General features: G+C 45.7%; 1 protein-coding gene across 1 annotated transcript in view; it reads left to right on the forward strand.

The window, feature by feature from the left end:
- The window catches only part of LOC138665537 (mannose-binding protein A-like), a 278,073-nt gene that overhangs the window by 55,774 nt on the left and 198,981 nt on the right, over positions 1-23,318 (forward strand). Inside the window, exon 4 of the mRNA XM_069753118.1 lies at positions 4,633-4,680. Within this exon, the coding sequence (XP_069609219.1) occupies positions 4,633-4,680 (48 nt within the window). The remainder of the gene's footprint in view (positions 1-4,632; positions 4,681-23,318) is intronic.

Genomic DNA, 23,318 nt, shown 5'->3' on the forward strand with positions numbered 1-23,318 from the left:
TGGGTTGAGGGGTATGTTGGTCTTCAATCCTTTCCTTCAGTTGGTCAGGGCATGGTTTTAGATGATCCCTCAACACTGCTGCTGAGTTTTCTCCTCCATCTTAACTGATGAGGCATACCTTGGTATTATCAAAGTTAGAAGGCATGACGGTGTATGGTTCAGCCTCCCACTGATCATCTAGTTTGTGCATCCACCTCTTTCTTTTGAGAACCTGTTCTCCCAGTATTAAAGGAGTAGCCGGAGCTTGTTGGTTGTAGCTCTTTTCCTGTCTCTGTCTTTCTTGGGACAAACTATTCTCTATGCATTCTTGCACTTTTTGGTATTGCTGCTGCCGCTCTGTATCCGAGTCTGCATTTGGTGATGTCGTCTCAGGTGTTAGGACTTCCATGTCCAAGTCAATTGGTAACTTGCCAGGTCTCGCTCTCATCAGGTAGGCCGGAATGCAGTTGGTGTAGTTTACCGGGATATGGTTGTATAGATCTAACAAGTCCAGCAACTTCTCTGGTCACTGGTTTCGCTCTTCCAGGGGCAAGGTCTTCAATAGGTCAATTACCACCTAGTTCATTTTCTCGCACATGCCATTTGTCTGTGGATGATATGGCATTGTCCTGATTTTCTTGCAGCCATACAGGTTACAGAGTTCCTGGAACACTTCTGCCTCAAAGGCTGCGTAACCGTGGGGTCGACAAAAATGTTCTTGGAACGCCTTGGCTGCCATCTCCGCTGTTTGGTCTTTGACAGGCACGACTACCAGGAACCTTGAGTAATGGTCCACTATGGTCAGAGCGTAGGTGTAGCCAGTCACACTCGGGGTCAACTTTACGTGATCCAAAGCTACCAGTTCAAGCTGATGCTTCGTGAAGATCGGCTGTAATGGGGCTCGCTGGCTGTTACGGTCTTTCCTGCGCAGGTTGCATGAGCCACATTCTTGGCACGACTTCTCAATGGCTCTCCTCATGCCAACCCAGTAGAATCTTTCACGAAGTAGGACCTCCAACTTCTTCCACCTGAAATTTCCTGCTCCATCGTGGTATGCCTCCAAGACCATTGGCACATCCCGCTTCAAGACTACCACCTGCCAGACCAGTTCATGAGTGCGTGAGTTTATGTTCCTCTGACACAGCTTACTCTCATAGATGAACAGCTTGCATTTCTCCTTCCCCAACTGCTGCGCTTCCTGTGGAGCATCTGTACCAGGGTGTGAGTCAGCTTGTGTCAGTAGCTCCTTTACTTGGCAGACTGCGGGATTGCTATCCTGTGTCTCGGCCCACTCATGGTGGGGTAATGGGTTTAACATGGCCTCTTACACAATGCAGCAAAATGTTTGTAATGTTTAATATTTTAACGAGGTCCGCCAGTTGTAGCCTTTCAGGGGTCTGTGCATGACCCTCATCATATTTTCTGTCTTGCTTTCCACTTTCTGCAAAGTCTTTCTGACTGTATAAGTTATGAGGTAGTGACCGGTGCCACATGTAGGTGTCGCTATGTGTTCCCCCAGAATGCGCATGGAGGTGTGTTGAGGCCATGGGAGTGCCTTGCAGTCAAAGGCGTAGCTATGTTTGTAACGCAGAATAAAAGTCAGTATAGTCTTGGGCAAACTTTTTGTCCAAGGCAGATTTAAGAAAACCTATTGGGCTTGTATTTTTTAAATGGATTACAGGATGGTAGTGGGACAGTCTGTTTCCTTCCTGGTTGGGTTTTCCATGTGGCTGAAGGCCACAGATTCCAGTTAAAAACCTGCAGTAAAGTGTTTGGGTGTGTCAGGGTCAGTGTCAGTCTGGTGTTTACAAGAGTGCAGAGCTGAAGGCTCCACAGAGCTCACAGGTGGCAACACAGGCAAGCGGTGCCAAACAGCCAAGGGAGCTGAAAGGCTTGGCACCCACAGTATACACGGCAACCGGTCTCGGAGGTGGACTGGCGTGTTTATTGGCTGCATATCCAGAGGATATTGTGTGCTGTGTACTTTTGTGATTTGAGCATTAAAGAGACTTAGACTTTTGTTTGAACATTGCTGGGTCACTGCCTCATCACTGCATAGTATGGACACCACTGCACTACAAAATACATCAACTACACATTCAAAATAATTTCCATCAAAATTTGTTATATATTCAGTGACTCATCCATACAGTTTAACATAGGTATTGTGCATTATGGTGATATGTAAAACTTACACAAATTGTAGAAAAATACTTCAGGATTAGATTACTCATCCATACAGTATAACGTTTATCACGTTTTGTTGGTATATAACAGTAGAAAAAAATGTTTGAAAATTTAGCTTGTTTGTTCACATTTTTCACCCATACACTATTATGTGTTCTGGAATACATTTTTGTGAAATCGTATTAAGTGATCTTGGGTACATTTTGTTGGTATATAACCCTCCAAAAACTTTTTCAAAATGTTATCATTATTATATTGATTACCCATAGACTATACAGTGGTCTGGAATACGTTTCCTTGGTATATAATCCTCAAGAAAACTTGTTAAAAATGTATTGCTATTATATTTGCAATATCAAAAAACAAAAATGTGCCAGGACAATGAAGTCAAGACATAATTAAAAAGAATCGATTTTATTAAGTACAATTGTATAAAAAAGCGTAGGATAAAATTCTAAAATGCGGACACACAGAGGAAATGATGAGTGAGCCCCTGTATGAGCCCCAGTTATATACTATGTCACAGCTGTAGGATGACACTCAAATATATATCACCCAACTCAAATCAACCAAAAGCACAGTGCACAAAAAGCACCAAAAACGTGTTTTTGCAGTTGTGTTTTCCTGCCAAGAGATGCAGAAATTTCACTCAACGTGTGCACATGTCCTGTTGGTATTATTTTGCTCACCTATAGACTTTTTTTGTGGTCTGGAGTACATTTCCTTGATATTTAACCCAAAAAAGTGCATAGACTTTATGAGTCTGGGAGTACCAATACATGACAATTGGAACAGAATGTGTATGAGGCCCTACTTTCTGTCTAATACAGGGTGCATTGGAGTTTTATTTTTGCTTCCTTCTTAAACTAAACTGAAATGTCATATTTTTTAATAAAAAACATAATTTTGGTTTACTTAAATTATAACTTTTTAAAATTATTTTTAAAGTTTGCCTTATATACAAGTCATTATACAGGAAAAATGTTTCATAGCAATTTTTTCCTGTAAAATGCAATTTCTCGCTGGTTTGGAATGTTTTATTGTCCTCCTTAAAGTGGAGTAAAAATGTGACACCATTGTTCTCAACAGAAATCTGTGAGTCAGAGATGCTAAATATCTGAACATTTTCACTGTCCTCCAGACCTTGCTTGGCTTTCCTATTGACTCCCATTACTCTCGTTATTCGAAACGAGCTTGTGAACATAAGGAATTGCTTGTTTCGAAAAACGAGCGCCAAATTATTTTAGTGATCGCTCATCTCTATTGTTAATGCATTTACATTGAAAAAAAAAATTTCTTAAAAGTGCTAATTGGAATCCTCAGTGCACCTCTAGCACAACCAAGAGGCTCATTGTACTGTTCCATACAGGAGAAACTGAGCACCAGCAAAAGCTATGGGCATTATGACACATGACTGGGATTTGTAGGGAAAACAATAGGCTAAATGCTCTGCAAGTAGCTAGAAAAGGGGTCAAAAGTTTAAAAAGGAGGTATTGAGGGAGTAATTAACATGTAGATACATATAAAGAGGGTGAGAGGTGTTGTGGGGGCATTCATCCGTACGAAGGTACAAAAAGGAAAGGTCTTGCCCTTGTTTTTTGTCCCACCCTTTAATGTTAGTCCAGTATATAGGCATATTTAGGATTGTCAAGATGTCATTTCGGCTTGGTGGTGTGAAAGGATTCTTGGAGTTGGTGGAAAATTGTGTTGGGGGGTTTGTGCATCAAGTAAATGGCACCCTCCAGTTGTGTTTGGGGTTTGACAAAGGCCTGACGGAGTTTGTGTGACTCTTTAGGGTTGGGTCCCTGGGTAGTCTGTGGCATGGTGAAGGTGCACTCAAGTTGATGGTCGCGGCTGGGGTAATGTCAGAAGATTGAAAAATATTTTGGGTAACGTAAGGCCTTTTGGAGCCCCAAGAATCTCCTTCAAACAAACGTTATTATTATTGTTATGTTTGTTATAATAAATGCCGACTTGGCCAGTTTAATCCAACACCCGGGCCTGTCTTTATTTCAAGAGGGGTAAATGATTGTGGAAGGAAAGAAGTCGTGGAGGAAGGACAGCATCTACAATACCAGAGTCAAGTGATTTTCCATACCCCTCCTCCCTTACAGGTGATTGACAATGCTGGCTGTTGTGAGCACTGTCCGCAAAGAATGCTCAGTTGAAACAGCACTGTCAAGCACCAAAACCATTCAAAACCAGTGGACGGAACAGTGGCCTGAGCCTAGGCCCCACCAATGGTGCAGAGCACACTAATTACCATAATTGCCTACGCTGCAGTTTTAGTAGAATGGAGGCAGCAATTAAACTAAAGGTGCTGTTTTCCCTGATTTGCTTACTTTATGCTGTGGGTTTGGGCTGAAAGACTTATTTGAAGTATTTCAATCAGAATTAGTATATTGATCTCATTAATTTAATCTAATTAATATGATCATTGCTTATTTTTTTTATATTTTAATCTAGGACTGCCAGGACCAAAGGAAGAAACATGTCATAACTGTGTACAATCAGGTAACTAGCCAAAAAAGTGAATGTATTCTACATTGAAGTAACTGCAAACCACATAAATTTCATGAAAATTGCAAGTCTTTTATTAAATTAAATAAAATTAAAGAATGAAAAATGTGCAGCATAGAAGACATGGGCCGGATTGCAGCGTGGCAACACCTGTTTCAGATGTTCTTGAACAGTAGCAACACTTTGTGGATCAGAGTACATTTCTGCCAGCAGCGCATGGTTAAAAGATGTGCCAAATTCCAAAAGTGGAGTATGCCTATTGATGAATTTGGCGTCTCATACCTCCGCCAGCCCTTTATTAAGACTGGTATTCTTAAACACCAGTCTTAAAGGGAATATGTCACCACGTTCTTCGTACCTCTTCTTAAAGCAGCGTAATTTAGAAAAATATACCCTGATTCTAAAAATGTACTTGGTACAGCAAAAGTTACACAGAGTTCTTAGATGTAGTGTGAAGCAGAGCCCAGGAAACTGACCCCTCCAACACTATGGCATAACTTGTCTACTGATAGTGAGCTGCTTATTAGTGGAGAGGACTTAGTAAGATGACTTGGCATGAGGCAGGCAGTCTGAGCAGTGGTAATGTCCTGATGATAAATCCTTTATTGTACGTAAACAACAGCACACAGCCTAAATAAGTTATACATTGCTGAAATCTGCGTTTTAGCTCCTATCTCCTGCTGTGTTCAGAATACAGCAACATCTTGCTGACAGATTTCCTTTAATGGGTCAGCCAATGCATGCTTTTTATCATATCTTCAATAATTCTTTAAACTTTATCATTAACAAAAACGTGCATTTTGAGGAGAAATTTGTTAGGATTTCTATGACTCCTGTGTTTTGTAGGTGCTATAATTTTGTTCAGTAGTTTTTTTCACTCATATTAATTGTCTAAGAATATTTGAGAAGAGTATTTGCTTTTTATTTGTTCCTAATTGAAATGATTATTGGATGCTTTATGAATCTGGAGGAGTTGACACTGGATCTTAATTAGAAAAATGAAAATTGGGATTTGTAAATTAAATTTAGTAAATTTATCTCAACAACCAGGTAAAGCACAGAGCCAGGCTCACCCTTACTAAAAGTCAGAATATGTGAATTTAACCCCTTTACCCCCAAGGGTGGTTTGCATGTTAATGACCAGGCCAATTTCTGCAATTCTGACCACTGTCCCTTTATGAGGTTACAACTCTGGAACGCTTCAATGGATCCTGATGATTCTAACACTGTTTTCTCGAGACATATTGTACTTCATGAAAGTGGTAAAATTTTGTTGATATTATTAGCGTTTATTTGTGAAAAAAATGGAAATTTGGTGAAAATTTAGAAAATTTCGCAATTTTCCAACTTTGAATTTTTATGGCCTTAAGTCACAGAGATATGTCACAAAAAATACTTAATAAGTAACATTTCCCACATTTCTACTTTACATCAGCACAATTTTGGAACCAAATTTTTTTTTTGTTAGGGAGATATAAGGGTTAAAATTTGACCAGCAATTTCTGATTTTTACAACACCATTTTTTTCACATTTGAAGTCACTTTGAGGGATCTATATGATAGAAAATACCCAAGTGTGACACCATTCTAAAAACCGCACATCTGAAGGTACTCAAAACCATATTCAAGAAGTTTATTAACCCTTCAGGTGTTTCACAGGAATTTTTGAAATGTTTACAAAAAAATTAACATTTAACTTTTTTTCACAAAAAGTTTACTTCAGCTCCAATTTTTTTTTATTTTACCAAGGGTAACAAGAGAAAATGGATGCCAAAAGTTGTACTATTTGTCCTGAGTACACTGATACCCCATATGAGGGGGTAAACCACTGTTTGGGTGCGTGGCAGAGCTCGGAAGGGAAGGAGCGCCATTTGACTTTTCAATGCAAAATTTAGTGGAATTGAGATGGGACGCCATGTCGCGTTTGGAGAGCCCCTGATGTGCCTAAACATTGAAACCCCCCACAAGTGACACCATTTTGGAAAGTAGACCCCCTAAGGAGCTTATCTAGATGTGTGGTGAGCACTTTCACCCAACAAGTGCTTCACAGGAGTTTATAATGTAGAGCCGTAAAAATAAAAAATCATATTTGTTAGTTGTCGAGTTCCCGCTACTGCACAGAAGGAATCTTGAACCATCTCCGCTGCGGTCTCCCATTCTTCTCCAGCCACAGTGGAGTCTGCTCAGCAGAGACATAGGTCTCAGCGTCTAACTCAGGCTGATAATGGATAACTGGTTACTACTGCCCTTCCAGGCTCTGTCCTTGTAGCCAGCAATGTTCAGCAGCGAGCAGGTCTTTCTGGGACTAAGTCCTGCTTTTCACATACTGAGCATGCCCAGGGTAAGATCTCTCATTGGAGATCAAGGGTCACATGCTTAGATACTGCAGCAAATCCCATTGGTCCTCTAGGAAGGTCCAGAAGGTGCTCGCATTTGCGATCGCCAGTAATTAACCGTTTTCCGGCGATCGCAAAAAAAAAAACGCAATCTCTTTTAATTTCTCTGTCCTCCGATGTGATTGCACATCAGAGGACAGAGAAAAGGGGTCCCAGATAGCCCCCCGATACTCACCTGTCTCCCTCGGTGCTCCTCGTGGCTCCCGGTGGGCGCCGCCATCTTCAAAATGGCGGGCGCATGCGCAGTGCGCCCGCCGGCTGGCACAGGGAGAATCTTTGGGGTCTCGGCTGCCGGGGGTAGCCGACACCCCAAAGAACATGATCGGGGTCGGTTTTACCGACCCCTGTTTTGCGATCGCCGGTAATTAACTGTTTACCGGCGACCGCAAAATAAAAAAAAAAAAATCAAAGTGTAATTCTCTGTCCTCTGATGTGATCGCACATCAGAGGACAGAGAAATAGGGGAATTCGGGGACCCTATCATACTCACCGGTGTCCCTGGATCCTCCTGCTGCTCCTCCTGGCTGCCGGGGAAAAGAAAATGGCGGGCACATGCGCAGTGCGCCCGCCATCTATCGCCATCTGCCGGCCGACAGGAGAAGAGCAGTTGGGGCTAAAATTAGGGTTAGGGTTAGGGCTAGGGTTAGGGCTAGGGTTAGGGTTAGGGCTAGGGTTAGGGTTAGGGCTAGTTTTAGGGCTAGGGCTAGGGTTAGGGTTAGGGCTAGGGTTAGGGCTAAGGTTAGGGTTAGGGCTAGGGTTAGAGCTAGGGTTAGGGCTAGGGTTAGGGCTAGGGATAGAGCTAGGGTTAGGGCTAGGGTTAGGGCTAGGGTTAGGGTTGGGGCTAAATTTAGGCTTAGGGTTGGGACTAAATTCAGGATTAGGGTTCTTTCACACTTACATCGGTAGAGGGACATACCGACTGCACGTTGTGAAAATTGTGCACAACGTGGGCAGCGGATGTAGTTTTTCAACGCATCCGCTGCCCAATCTATGTCCTGGGGAGGAGGGGGCGGAGTTACAGCCACGCATGCGCGGTCAGAAATGGCGGACGCGACGTACAAAAAACGTTACATTGAACTTTTTTGTGCCGACGGTCCGCCAAAACACAACTGATCCAGTGCACGACGGACGCGACGTGTGGCCATCCGTCACGATCCTTCGGCAATAAAAGTCTATGGGCAAATAAACGCATCCTGCGGGCACATTTGGAGGATCCGTTTTTTGTCCAAAACGACGGATTGCGACGGATGCCTAATGACGCAAGTGTGAAAGTAGCCTTAGGGCTAGGGTTAGGGTTGGGGCTAAAGTTAGGGCTAGGGTTGGGGCTAAAGTTAGGGTTAGATTTGGGGTTAGGGTTTGGATTAGAGTTGGTATTAGGGTTAGGGTTGGCATTAGGGTTACGCTTGGGATTAGGGTTAGGTTTGGGATTAGGGTTAAGGTTAGGGTTGTAATTAGGGGTGTATTGGGATTAGGGTTAGGTTTGAGGCTAGGGTTGAGATTAGGATTAGGGGTGTGTTGGATTTAGGGTTTTGATTAGGGTTATGGTTAGGGTTGACATTAGGGTTGTTTTGGGGTAAGGGTTGTGATTATCGTTAGGGTTAGTGATTAGGATTATGAATCGGGTTGGGATTAGGGTTAGGGGTGTGTTGGGGTTAGGGTTGGAGCTAGAATTGGGGGGTTTCCACTGTTTAGTTACATCAGGGGGTCTCCAAACACGACAGCCAATTTTGCGCTCAAAAAGTCAAATGGTGCTCCCTCCCTTCTGAGCTCTGCCGTGCGCCCAAACAGTGGGTGACCCCCACATATGGGGCATTAGCGTACTCGGGATAAATTGGACAACACCTTTTGGGGTCCAATTTCTCCTGTTACCCTTGTGAAAATAAAAACTTAGGGTCTACAAAATCTTTTTTGTGGAAAAAAAATATTTTTTTATTTTCACGACTCTGCATTCTAAACTTCTGTGAAGCACTTGGGCATTCAAAGTTCGCACCACACATCTAGATAAGTTCCTTGGGGGGTCTAGTTTCCAAAACGGGGTCACTTGTGGGGGGTTACTACTGTTTAGGTACATCAGGGGCTCTGCAAACGCAACATAACGCCCACAGACCATTCTATCTAAGTCTGCATTCCAAAACAGCGCTCCTTCCCTTCCGAGCTCTGCCGTGCGCCCAAACAGTGGTTTACCCCCACATATGGGGCATCAGCATACTCAGGATACATTGGACAACAACTTTTGGGGTCCAATTTCTCCTGTTACCCTTGTGAAAATAAAAACTTGGGGGCTACAATATCTTTTTTGTGGAAAAAAAAATATTTTTTATTTTCACAACTCTGCATTCTAAACTTCTGTGAAGCACTTGGGCATTCAAAGTTCTCACCACACATCTAGACAAGTTCCTTGGGGGGTATAGTTTCCAAAATGGGGTCACTTGTGGAGGGTTTCTACTGTTTAGGTACATCAGGGGCTCTGCAAACGCAACATAACGCCCGCAGACCATTATATCAAAGTCTGCATTCCAAAACGTTGCTCCTTCCTTCCGAGCTCTGGCGTGCACCCAAACAGTGGTTTACCCCCACATATGGGGTACCAGCATACTCAGGACAAATTGGACAACAACATTTGGGGTTCGATTTCTCTTGTTACCCTTGTGAAAATAAAAACTTGGGGGCTAAAAAATCTTTTTTGTGGAAAAAAAATATTTTTTTATTTTCACGACTCTGCATTCTAAACTTCTTTGAAGCACTTGGGCATTCAAAGTTCTCATCACACATCTAGATAAGTTCCATGGGGGGTCTAGTTTCCAAAATGTGGTCACTTGTGGGGGGTTCCCACTGTTAAGGCACATCAGGGGCTCTCCAAACGCGACATGGTGTCCAATCTCAATTCCAGACAATTCTACATTGAAAAAATAAAACGGCACTCGTTCTCTTCCAAGCTCTGCGGTGCACCGAAACAGTGGTTTACCCCCACACATATTGGGTATTGACGTACTCAGGAGAAATTGCACTACAACTTTTGTGGTCTAATTTTTCCTGTTACCCTTGTGAAAATAAAAATTTGGGGGCAAAAAATCATTTTTGTAGAAAAAATTTGATTTTTTTATTTTCACGGCTCAACGTTATAAACTTCTGTGAAGCACATGGGGGTTCAAAGTGCTCACCACACATTTAGATAAGTTCCTTAAGGGGTCTAGTTTCCAAAATGGTGTCACTTGTGGGGGGTTTCCACTGTTTAGGCACATCAGGGGCTCTCCAAACGCGACATGGCGTCCAATCTCAATTCCTGCCAATTCTACATTGAAAAAGTAAAACAGCGCTCCTTCACTTCCAAGCTCTGCGGTGCGCCCAAACAGTGGTTTACGCTCACATATGGGGTATCGACGTATTCAGGAGAAATCGCACAACAACTTTTGTGGTCTAATTTCTCCTGTTACCCTTGTGAAAATAAGAATTTGTGGGCGAAAAGATCATTTTTGTGTAAACAAATGCGATTTTTCATTTTCATGGCTCTACGTTATAAACTTCTGTGAAGCTCTTGGGGGTTCAAAGTGCTCACCACACATCTAGATAAGTTCCTTAAGGAGTCTAGTTTCCAAAATGGTGTCACTTGTGGGGGGTTCCACTGTTTAGGCACATCAGGGGCTCTCTAAACGTGACATGACGTCCGATCTCAATTCCAGCCAATTCTGCATTGAAAAAGTCAAACGGCGCTCCTTCAATTCCAAGTTCTGCAGTGCGCCCAAACAGTGGTTTACCCCCACATATGGGGTATTGGCGTATTCAGGAGAAATTGCATAACAAAATTTATGGTTACATTTCTGTTTTTACACTTGTGAAAATAAAAAAAATGGTTCTGAATTAAAATGTTTGCAGAAAAAAGTTAAATGTTCATTTTTTCCTTCCACATTGTTTCAGTTCCTGTGAAGCAAGTAAAGGGTTAATAAACTTCTTGAATGTGGTTTTGAGAACCGTGAGGGGTGTAGTTTTTAGAATGGTGTCACACTTCATTATTTTCTATCTTATAGACCCCTCAAAATGACTTCAAATGTGATGTGGTCCCTAAAAAAAAAAAGGTGTTGTAAAAATAAGAAATTGCTGGTCAACTTTTAACCCTTATAACTCCCTAACAAAAAAAATTTTGTTTCCAATATTGTGGTGATGTAAAGTAGACATGTGGGAAATGTTGTTTATTAACTATTTTTTGTGACATATCTCTCTGATTTAAGGGCATAAAAATGCAAAATTAGAAAATTGCAAAATTTTAAAAATTTTCGCCATATTTCCGTTTTTTTCATAAATAATTGCAAGTAATATTAAAGAAATGTTACCACTAACATGAAGTACAATATGTCACGAAAAAACAATCTCAGAATCAGCGGGATCCGTTGAAGCGTTCCAGAGTTATAACCTCATAAAGTGACAGTGGTCAGAATTGCAAAAATTGGCTCGGTCATTAAGTACCAAATTGGCTCTGTCACTAAGGGGTTAAACATCCCCTCCCTTGTGTATGACTGCTTACATAAGGTGGATGTCTGCTATCTAGTTCCCGGCTGGGCTATCAGCACAATAACACACAAAACAGCGTCTAAATTGCAGTGACCACAAGTGTGGCGCCGGGCGCTATTAGAGCGCTTTCCTTACCCATGTCTGGGTGGTTAGTGGCATCCCCCAGAGTGGCACAGTACACACTCTTGTGCATTTAAGTTACTTTCTCAGTTATTCTGTTACCCCAATTGTGGTGTCGAGTGCAAGAGGTCTACACGAACTCTAATCCTGTGTCCTGGGATAGAGGTCTGTGATTCCTTGCTTACGCTCTTTGTGCAGTACCGCGGCCCTGTGACGCAGCAGGGTTCGCTTCCTTCCCACTGTGTGAAGTTAACCCATGTGTGTATACTCTTTGTACCGCCATATAGTCCATCATTACTCAGCAGCAGGTTCCATCTCTGCACGGTGGACCCCGGGCTGCGAACGCACTTTATACCATCTCTCTAATTATTTGGTGCGTTCCGCTAGCCCTAACATTACACTAGCACCAGGGTCTGACTAGTAATGATGGACAAACAGCAATCCCTGCGGTACATCCACCAGCTGGAGGGTAGGTTGGCAGCTCTCGAGCGCACAACCTCAGGTGTAGATGTTACCGCAGTAGCTGTTCAGGCTGCTGTTTGCGTGGCTGCAGCAACCTTGTCCACTGCCACTCCTGTCCCGACCCTATCTCACCTCCCGCTGCCAGAAAAATGTTCTGGTGATAGAAAATCTTGTAGGGGTTTCATGAGCCAGTGCTCTATACATCTCGAGCTTCTGGCCGCACGTTTCCCCACAGAGCGGGCTAAGGTGGGATTTATTGTGTCTCTCCTGTCGGACAGGGCGTTGGAGTGGCCTACGCTGCTGTGGGAGCGTGGCGATCATGTGGTGCGGAGTGCTCCATTGTTCCTGAGCACTCTGAAACAGGTCTTTTTAGGACCTCGTGTCACCCATGACATGGCGCTCCAACTGTTGGCATTGACTCAGGGCTGGTCCTTGATGAGCCATTTTGCCATCCACTTCCGCACCCTAGTATCTGAGCTGGAGTGGTCGGATAAAGCCCTTATTCCGATATTTTGGAGGGGGTTGGATGACCAAGTGAAGGGCGCTCTGGCCACTAGGGAGATTCTCACCACACTGGAGGCATTAATAGCTGTGCCCACTCGTATTGACCTCCGTTTTCACGAGCGGAGGTTAGAGCTAGCTCAGTGTAGGCAGAGGTTTCGGCTGGCTCCCACCTTCGCCAAACCTTTGTAACTGCCAGTCCAGGCCCCTGAGTCACATGAGGCCATGGGAGTGTCACAAGCGGGATCTAAGTCCCGGACCGCTTGTGCCCTCCAGATTTGTCATGTTTGCCAGCAGTCAGGACATCTTGCCACCAGATGTCCCCAGCGGTCGAGGAAACGTCAGCGTCTAGTGGTAGTAGGTGGAGGTACACTAGACACGGCCACGTTTGCCTCCAAATTGTCCTTTAAGGGAACAATTATTATAGGCTCATTTATCCACTCAGTAGAGCTCTACTTGGATTCTGAGGTGGAGGGCAATGTTAAGTCTTCTGCCTTCACCCAAAGTCACACAATTCCCCTGGTAATGTTAGCTCAACCAGTAACCATACGAGTGGCAAATGGGTCGACACTGCCCTCACAGATAACACACCAGACCATCCCTTTTTCTCTGTCCATGTTGCCATCTCATCAGGAAATTATATCTCTGTTCATCATTCCTGAGGGAATTGATGAGGTCCTGTTAGGGATACCTTGGCTACGGTACCACTCTCCTCATATTGAGTGGTCAACAGGCAGAATTTTGGGATGGGGTGAATCTTGTAGGGGTAGATGTCAGAGGGAATGTGGTCAGGTTGCTACTATTGAGGTACCCGCAGATCTACCTCTCTCCCCAAGCAATATTGGCCCTATGCGGACGTGTTCTCCAAAAGAGCTGTGGAGACTCTTCCGCCTTACCGCCCCTATGACTGTCCTATTGACCTCTTGCCTGGTGCTGAGCCTCCCCGGGGTCGAGTCTATCCGTTATCTCTCCCGGAGACGGAGGCAATGTCACAGTACATCCAGGAAAATCTGGCAAGAGGATTCATTAGGAAGTCAGTGTCACCTGCAGGGGCAGGGTTTTTCTTCATGCAGAAGAAGAATGGGGAACTACGTCCATGCATAGATTACAGGGGTCTTAACGCCATCACCATTAAGAATAAGTATCCTCTGCCCCTGATATCTGAGCTCTTTGATAGGATTTGGGGAGCAAGGGTATTTACAAAATTTGATCTGCGGGGTGCTTGCAACCTGATTCGCATCCGTGAGGGGGACGAATGGAAGACAGCTTTTAACACCAGGGATGGGCACTATGAATATCTGGTGATGCCGTTCAGGCTCTGTAATGCCCCAGCCGTTTTCCAAGACTTTGTGAACGACATCTTCCGGGATATGGTCTCCACCTTGGTCGTAGTCTACCTGGATGATAATCTCATCTACTCTCCAGATATTGACTCCCACTGGAAAGATGTTTGCAGAGTCTTCGACCTCTAACGGGCAAATTCCCTCTACGCAAAGTTAGAGAAATGTGTGTTTGAGCAGGAGTCCTTACCTTTTCTGGGCTATATTATCTCCGCCCAGGGATTGGCTATGGATCCTGCCAAACTACAGGCTGTGATGGACTGGCAGGAACCCCATTCTCTTAAAGTGGTGCAGCGCTTTATGGGGTTCATTAATTACTAGTGTTGAGCATTCCGATACTGCAAGTATCGGGTATCGGCCGATACTTGCTGTATCGGAATTCCGATACCGAGTTCCGATATTTTTGTGATATCGGAAATCGTTATAGGAGTGTGCGGTGCTTATGGTTCCTAGGGTCTGGAGGAGAGGAAACTCTCCTTCAGGCCATGGGATCCATATTAATGTAAAAAATAAAGAATAAAAATAAAAAATATGGCTATACTCACCCCTCCGAAGAACCCTGGCTGTCACCGCTGCAAGCGTCCGCCTCCGATACTGAGAATGTAGTGAGTGAAGGACCTTCGATGACGTTGCGGTCAGGTGAGCAGTCACAGGAGCGGTCAGGTGACCGGTCACCTGACTGCGATGTCATCGAAGGTCCTTCACTCTCTGCAATTCTCAGGAACGGAGGCGGACGCTTGCAGCGGTGACAGCCAGGGTCCTTCGGAGGGGTGAGTATAGCCATATTTTTTATTTTTATTCTTTATTTTTTACATTAATATGGATCCCAGGGTCTGAAGGAGAGTTTTCTCCATTAGACCCTGGGAACCATCGAGGATAAATTCCGATATTTGTGTCCTATTGACTTTTATTGGCTATCGGGTATCGGTATCGGCGAGATCCGATATTTTGCCGGTATCGGCCGATACCATCCGATACCGATACTTTCAAATATCGGAAGGTATCGCTCAACACTATTAATTACTATCACCAGTTCATTCCACACTTCTCAACTTTGGTAGCTCCCTTGGTTGCCCTCACCAAGAAAGGAGCAAATCCCAAATTGTGGTCTGAGGAGGTCTCCAAGGCCTTTCACTCCATTTAGTCAAACTTAGCTAGTGCTCCCATCCTACATCGCCCCGATGTAGATAAGCCAATTATAATGGAGGTGGATGCCTCGTCCATTTGTGCTGGAGCAGTCCTCTTCCAAAAGGATGCTCAAGGTCGGAAGCATCCTTGCTTCTTCTTTTCCAAGACCTCCTCACCAGCGGAGAGAAATTATTCCATCCGGGACAGGGAGTTGCTAGCCATGAAGTTGGCCTTCTCAGAGTGGAGACATCTCTTGGAGGGAGCTCGTTTTCGCTTCCAAGTCTTCACTGACCACAAGAATTTGGTGTACTTGCAGACAGCCCAGTGGTTAAATTCTCCCCAGGCCAGATGGTCCTTGTTCTTCTCCCGGTTTCATTTCACCCTCCATTTTCTTTCCGGGGAGAAGAACATTCGTGCCGACCCTCTCTCTCGCTCCGTTGTATCATTTGAGGAGGAGGAAGAGAAGCCTCGGCTTATTGTCCCCACCGAGAGCCAGAGAACTGTGGCCCCGGTTTCGCTAGAGTCTGTGCCTCAGGGCAAGAATTTTGTACCATCCAGTTTGCGTCCAGAGGTTCTCTCTTGGGCTCACTCGTCCAGGGTGGGTGGACATTTTGGGTCCAAAAGGACATCTGAGCTACTGCCGAGGACATATTGGTGGCCGCATATAGCTCGTGACGTCACAGACTATGTTCGGGCGTGTGTCTCTTGCGCCAAGAACAAGTCTCCTCGACAATGGCCAGCTGGGTTGCTTTTCCCCCTGCCAGTGGTAGACAGGCCCTGGAAGATGGTCGGGATGGATTTTGTGGTGGGCTTACCGAAGTCTCGTAGGTGCACCATTATTTGGGTGATCACCGACCATTTTTCCAAAATGGTGCACTTGGTGCCTCTTCCACGGCTACCTTCCGCACGGGTTCTGGCAGCGTTGTTTATTAAACATATCTTTCGCCTACACGGTATGCCAGACAAAATTGTCAGTCCCCAGTTTGCGTCTCGGTACAGGAGAGAGCTTTGTTGTCTACTCAGCATTGAGTTAAATCTCTCTTCAGCATATCATCCCGAGACGAATGGCTTGGTAGAGAGGGCCAACCACACCCTGATCACATATCTGCGACATTTTGTGTCAGCTAGGCAGGATGACTGGGCATCCTTGCTACCATGGGCGGGATTTGGGCTAAACAATGCCGTAGTCGACTCCACTAGTCAGACCCCATTCCTCCTTAATTACGGCCAGCATCCGCAGGTTCCTGTGCCTCTGCCCGTGCCTTCCACCGACTCCAGGGTGGCAGACTGGGCTGTGGAGGCAGGGGACATTTGGGACCGCACTCAGGATGCCATCCGGGCCTCTAAGGAAAGAATGAGGTCCTCCGCCAATGCACATCGGCGCCCCGCTCCGACTTTTGCTCCTGGCGACTTGGTGTGGCTCTCCACCCGTAACATCAGGCTGCAAGTTGAGTCCACTGAGTTTACACCTCGCTACTTGGGTCCCTTCAAGGTCCTCGAACAGGTTAACCATGTGGTCTATCGTCTGGCCCTTCCTCCACGCCTAGGTATTACCGACACCTTTCATGTGTCTCTCTTGAAGGCGTATATTTTGCCCTGGTTTTCTGAGTCATCTGCCGGGACATCGGGTTCGTCTACGGACGATTACGAGGTGAACGCTATCTTGGGGTGTAAGGTGGTACAAGGTAAAAAACTCTATTTGGTGGATTGGAAGGGTTATGGCCCAGAGGACAGGTCCTGGGAGCCTGCTGAGCACATTCGAGCTCCACAGCTCATTGCTGCCTTCAAGCGTGATGAGGTCCAAGGGGGGGGCCCTAGGGGGGTAATGTTTGGTGTTGAGTTCCCGCTTCTGTGCAGGGGGAATCTTGAACTATCTCCACTACGGTCTCCCATTCTTCTTCAGCCGCAGTGGAGTCTGCTCAGCGGAGACGAAGGTCCCAGCAGCTAGCTCAGGCTGATACTGGATGATTGGTTAATACTGCCCTTCCAGGCTCTGTCCTTGAAGCCAGCATTGTTCAGCAGCGAGCAGGTCTTTCTGGGACTAAGTCCTGCTTTTCACATACTGAGCATGCCCAGGGTAAGATCTCTGATTGGAGATCAAGGGTCACATGCTTAGATACTGCAGCAATTCCCATTGGTCCTCTAGGAAGGTCCTGAAGGTGCTCAACTTCTGTGGCAGCCTCCCATTGGTCCATCTGGGAAGGTCCTGTACTTGCTGCAGCTATAAAAGGTTTGCATGACCGCACGGCCATGCGCTAGTGTACATTTAAAAACATGTGTGTGTGTTGATGAGTGCAAGTCGTTCTTTAAACATCCCCTCCCTTGAGTATGACTGCTCGCATAAGGTGGATGTCTGCTATCTAGCGCCTGGCTGAGCTATCAGCACAATAACACACAAAACAGCATCTAAATTGCAGTGACCACAAGTGTGGCGCCGGGCGCAATTAGAGCGCTTTCCTTACCCATTTCTGGGTGGTTAGTGGCGTCCGCCAGAGTGACACTGTACGCACTCTTGTGCATTTAAGTTACTTTCTCAGTTAGTCTGTCACCCCAAATATGGTGTCGAGTGCAAGAGGTCTACACGAACTCTAATCCTGTGTCCTGGGATAGAGTTCTGTGATTCCTTGATTACGCTCTTTGTGCGGTACCGTGGCCATGTGACGCAACAAGGTTCGCTTCCTTCCCACTGGGTGAAGTTAACCCATGTGTGTATCCTCTTTGTACCGCCATAAAGTCCGTCATTACTCAGCAGCAGGTTCTATCTCTGCACGGTGTACCCGGGCTGCGAACGCACCTTATACCATCTCTCTAATTATTTGGTGCGTTCCGCTAGCCCTAACAATATTTTTTCACAAAAAAGATTTTTTCGCCCCCAATTTTTTATTTTCCCAAGGGTAACAGAAGAAACTGGACCCCAAAAGTTGCTGTGCAATTTGTCCTGAGTACGCTGATATCCCATATGTGGGGGTAAACCATTGTTTTGGCGCATGGCAGAGCTTGGAAGTGAAGGAGCGCCGTTTTACTTTTCAATGCAAAATTGACTGGAATTGAGATAGGACACCATGTCGCGTTTGGTGAGCTTCTGATATGCCTAAACATTGAAACCCCCCACAATTGACACCATTTTGGAAAGAAGACCCCTAAGGAACTTATCTAGATGTGTTGTGAAAACATAGAACGTCCAAGTGTTTCACTACAGTTTATAACGCAGAGCCGTGAAAATAAAAAAATAATTTTTTTCCACAAAAATTATTTTTTAGCTCCCAGTTTTGTATTTTTCCAAGTGTAACAGGAGTAATTGGACCCCAAAGGTTGTTGTCCAATTTGTCCTGAGTAAGCTGATACCCAATATGCAGGGGGAACCATCGTTTGGTTGCATGGCAGAGCTCGGGAGGGAAGGAGCTCCGTTTGGAATGCAGACTTAGATGGAATGGTCTACAGGCATCACATTGCGTTTGCAGAGCCCCTGATGTACCTAAACAGTAGAAAGCCCCAAAATTGACCCCATATTGGAAACTAGAAACCCCAAGGAACTTATCTAGATGTGTTGCGAGAACTTTGAACCCCCAAGTGTTTCTTTACAGTTTATAACGCAGAACCGTGAAGATAAATCCTAACCCTAACTTTAGCCCTAACCCTAACTTTAGCCCCAACCCTAACCCTAACTTTAGCCCCAACCCTAACTTTAGGCTGAAACCTAACCCTAATTTTAGCCCCAACTATAATCCCTACCTCAATCCTAACCCCAACCCTAACTTTAGCCCCAACCCTAACCCTAAATAGGGTTTAGAAAATACTGCACGGAAACGCTGCGATTAGGGTTGAGCGACCTTGACTTTTTTAGAGTCGAGTCGGGTTTCGCGAAAACCGACTATCTCAAAAGTCGAGTCGAGTGGAATCGGCCGATTATCGCGAAAAGTCGGGGATCGACCGAAACACGAAACCCAATGCAAGTCAATGGGGGAGCATAGTCGGCAGTGAGTGGAGGCCAGGAAAACATGTACAGTGCCCATTTTAATGGCAAAAACATACATTCTTGTTACTGAAGCTTGTCAATCTTAATTTACCTTATAATAATAGTAAGGCATTGGAAATTGGGGGTCATTTGGCTAAAGTTGTGGGGGGTAGGGCTGGTTCAAGTAATTAGTGGGCCCAGGAAATCTTGACCACGTCACGGCAGTGGAGCAGGGAGAGGTAAGTATTTCAACTTTGCAAGTGCTGTGATCCTGAGCAAACAGGGGGGGCCCACTCGTTGGCATTGGCACTGGCACAGGGCCCCTCAAAGTACGGCGGTGTGTTTGCACGGCGGGGGCGCCTCCCACCAGCAGCGACACTTTTGCATACTATGAGGGGCCCTGTGCCAGTGACGTCGCCAACGAGTATTCCTCCCCCCACCTGATGAAGGAACCTGCACCTTCATCTGCACCTTCCTCTTTGTCCCCGTGTAAGGTGGTATGGTATGCGGGAAGGGGAACATGACTTTCAGCAGGGTCACAATCTTGCAGTGTAGCGTGCACGGGGAATGTTGCGTTATGGGTCAATGTACCAGCAGACTCATCTATCACTGGCTGGGTAATGGGCAGGATGAGGGGGAAACAGATATGGGCCCAAAGAATAAAGTGGGCTAAATGCAGTTAAAAATTGGTAACAGGACTAACCAAGGGGCATTGCTTTGTTCAGTGGAGGACAACTGGAATGAGAGGCTGGCACAGACAGTAGGCCCAAATCAGTAAGTAGTCTAAATGCAGTTCAAAATTGGCAACGGTAGTAAACAGACGGCACAGCTTTGTTCACTGGAGGAGAACAGCAAGGAGCGGCAGACACCGATAGAAGGCCCCAACCCAACTAGTAGGCCCACTGCAGTTTTAAAATTCCGATAGGCTGAAAACCGGATAATTGTAGGTCATTTTTTGTAAAGAGGACAGCTGTATTGAGTGGCGCAGCCAGACACTACAAGTAGGCCTTACACCACAAAGTTGGCTCGACGTAGGTTTAAAAAAAAGGTTACATGGGTACACGGTCTGCATTGGTGTGCTCAGTGGAGGACAATTGGAAGGAGGGACCGCAGAAAGACTTAGTAGGCGTAAAATTACAAAATAGGCTCTATGCAGCTTCGATTATGTGGCAACCTGGAGAACACCTTGGAGAGGCAGACACCGTCTCTACGACCCAGACCCAACTTGTAGGCCTAATGTAGTGTTGTTTCAACAACTACTTAAGACGAGCATGAAGATTGAAACAATGGAGAGGCAACCTGGAGAACACCTTGGAGTGGCAGACACCGTCTCTACGACCCAGACCCAACTTGTAGGCCTAATGTAGTGTTGTTTCAACAACTACTTAAGACGAGCATGAAGATTGAAGCAATGGAGAGGCAACCTGGAGAACACCTTGGAGCGGAATACACCGTCTCTACAACCCAGACCCAACTTTTAGGCCTAATGCAGTGTTGTTTTCAACAACTACTAAACGAGAGCTAGAAGATCGAAGCTATGGAGAGGCAACCTGGAGAACATCTTGGAGCGGCAGACACCGTCTCTACAACTCAGGCCCAACTTGTAGGCCTAATGCAGTGTTGTTTCAACAACTACTAAATGAGAACTAGAAGATCGAAGCTATGGAGAGGCATCCTGGAGAACACCTTCGAGCGGCAGACACCGTCTCTACAACCCAGACCCAACTTGTAGGCCTAATGCAGTGTTGTTTCAACAACTACTAAACGAGAGCAAGAAGATAGAAGCTATGGAGAGGAAACCTGGAGAACACCTTGGAGCGGAAGACACCGTCTCTACAACCCAGACCCAACATGTAGGCCTAATGCAGTGTTGTTTTCAACAACTACTAAACGAGAGCTAGAAGATCGAAGCTATGGAGAGGCAACCTGGAGAACACCTTGGAGCGGCAGACACCGTCTCTACAACCCAGACCCAACTTGTAGGCCTAATGCAGTGTTGTTTCAACAACTACTTAACGAGAGCTAGAAGATCGAAGCTATGGAGAGGAAACCTGGAGAACACCTTGGAGCGGAAGACACCGTCTCTACAACCCAGACCCAACTTGTAGGCCTAATGCAGTGTTATTTTCAACAACTACTAAACGAGAGCTAGAAGATTGAAGCTATGGAGAGGCAACCTGGAGAACACCTTGGAGCGGAAGACACCATCTCTACAACCCAGACCCAACTTGTAGGCCTAATGCAGTGTTGTTTTCAACAACTACTAAACGAGAGCTAGAAGATCGAAGCTATGGAGAGGAAACCTGGAGAACACCTTGGAGTTGCAGACACCGTCTCTACAACCCAGACCCAACTTGTAGGCCTAACGCAGTCTTGTTTTCAACAACTACTAAACGAGAGCTAGAAGATCGAAGCTATGGAGAGGCAACCTGGAGAACACCTTGGAGCGGAAGACACCGTCTCTACAACCCAGACCCAACTTGTAGGCCTAATGCAGTGTTGTTTTCAACAACCACTAAACGAGAGCTAGAAGATCGAAGCTATGGAGAGGAAACCTGGAGAACACCTTGGAGCAGCAGACACCGTCTCTACAACCCAGACCCAACTTGTAGGCCTAATGCAGTGTTGTTTCAACAACTACTTAACGAGAGCTAGAAGATCGAAGCTATGGAGAGGCAACCTGGAGAACACCTTGGAGCGGAAGACACCGTCTCTACAACCCAGACCTAACTTGTAGGCCTAATGCAGTGTTGTTTCAACAACTACTGAACGAGAGCTAGAAGATCGAAGCTATGGAGAGGCAACCAGGAGAACACCTTGGAGCAGCAGACACCGTTAGTAGGCCCTACCGAAGTAGTAGCCCCAATGCAGTTTTCAAATTCCTATAGGCTGAAAACCAGACTATTGACGCTCAGTTTTTTTCAGAGGAGGACAGCTGTATTGAGTGGCGCAGACAGACACAGGTAGTAGGCCTTAAACAAAAAATTTGGCTCAATGCAGTTTAAAAAAGGTTACAGGGGTACAGAGGCAGCATTGCTCTGGTCAGTGGAGGACAATTTCAATTATGGACCGCAGACAGACTTAGTACGCCAACAATTAAAAAAAGGATGCTCTATGCAATTTAAAAGAGGTTCCCGGGGTACACGGGCAGCAGTGGTGTGGTCAGTGGAGGACTAGTGGAAGGAGGGACCGCAGACAGGCTTAGTAGGCCTAACATAACAAAAGTAGGCTGTAGGCACTTTAAAATAGGTTCCAGGGGTACACGGGCAGCAGTGGTCTGGTCAGTGGAGGACTAGTGGAAGGAGGGACCGCAGACAGGCTTAGTAGGCCTAACATAACAAAAGTAGGCTGTAGGCACTTTAAAAAAGGTTCCAGGGGTACACGGGCAGCAGTGGTGTGGTCAGTGGAGGACTATTGGAAGGAGGGACCGCAGACATGCTTAGTAGGCCTAACATAACAAAAGTTGGCTGTAGGCACTTTAAAAAAGGTTCCAGGGGTACACGGGCAGCAGTGGTGTGGTCAGTGGAGGACTATTGTAAGGAGGGACCGCAGACAGGCTTACTAGGCCTAACATAACAAAAGTAGGCTGTAGGCACTTTAAAAAAGGTTCCAGGGGTACACGGTCAGCAGTGGTCTGGTCAGTGGAGGACTATTGTAAGGAGGGACCGCAAACAGGCTTAGTAGGCCTAACATAACAAAAGTAGGCTGTAGGCACTTTAAAAATGGTTCCAGGGGTACACGGGCAGCAGTGGTCTGGTCAGTGGAGGACTATTGTAAGGAGGGACCGCAGACAGGCTTAGTAGGCCTAACATAACAAAAGTAGGCTGTAGGCACTATAAAATAGGTTCCAGGGGTACACGGGCAGCAGTGGTCTGGTCAGTGGAGGACTAGTGGAAGGAGGGACCGCAGACAGGCTTAGTAGGCCTAACATAACAAAAGTAGGCTGTAGGCACTTTAAAAAAGGTTCCAGGGGTACACGGGCAGCAGTGGTGTGGTCAGTGGAGGATTATTGGAAGGAGGGACCGCAGACATGCTTAGTAGGCCTAACATAACAAAAGTTGGCTGTAGGCACTTTAAAAAAGGTTCCAGGGGTACACGGGCAGCAATGGTGTGGTCAGTCGAGGACTATTGGAAGGAGGGACCGCAGACAGGCTTAGTAGACCTAACATAACAAAAGTAGGCTGTAGGCACTTTAAAAAAGGTTCCAGGGGTACACGGGCAGAA

Source organism: Ranitomeya imitator, chromosome 2 (genome assembly GCF_032444005.1).
Source record: "Ranitomeya imitator isolate aRanImi1 chromosome 2, aRanImi1.pri, whole genome shotgun sequence".
Lineage (NCBI taxonomy): Eukaryota > Metazoa > Chordata > Amphibia > Anura > Dendrobatidae > Ranitomeya > Ranitomeya imitator.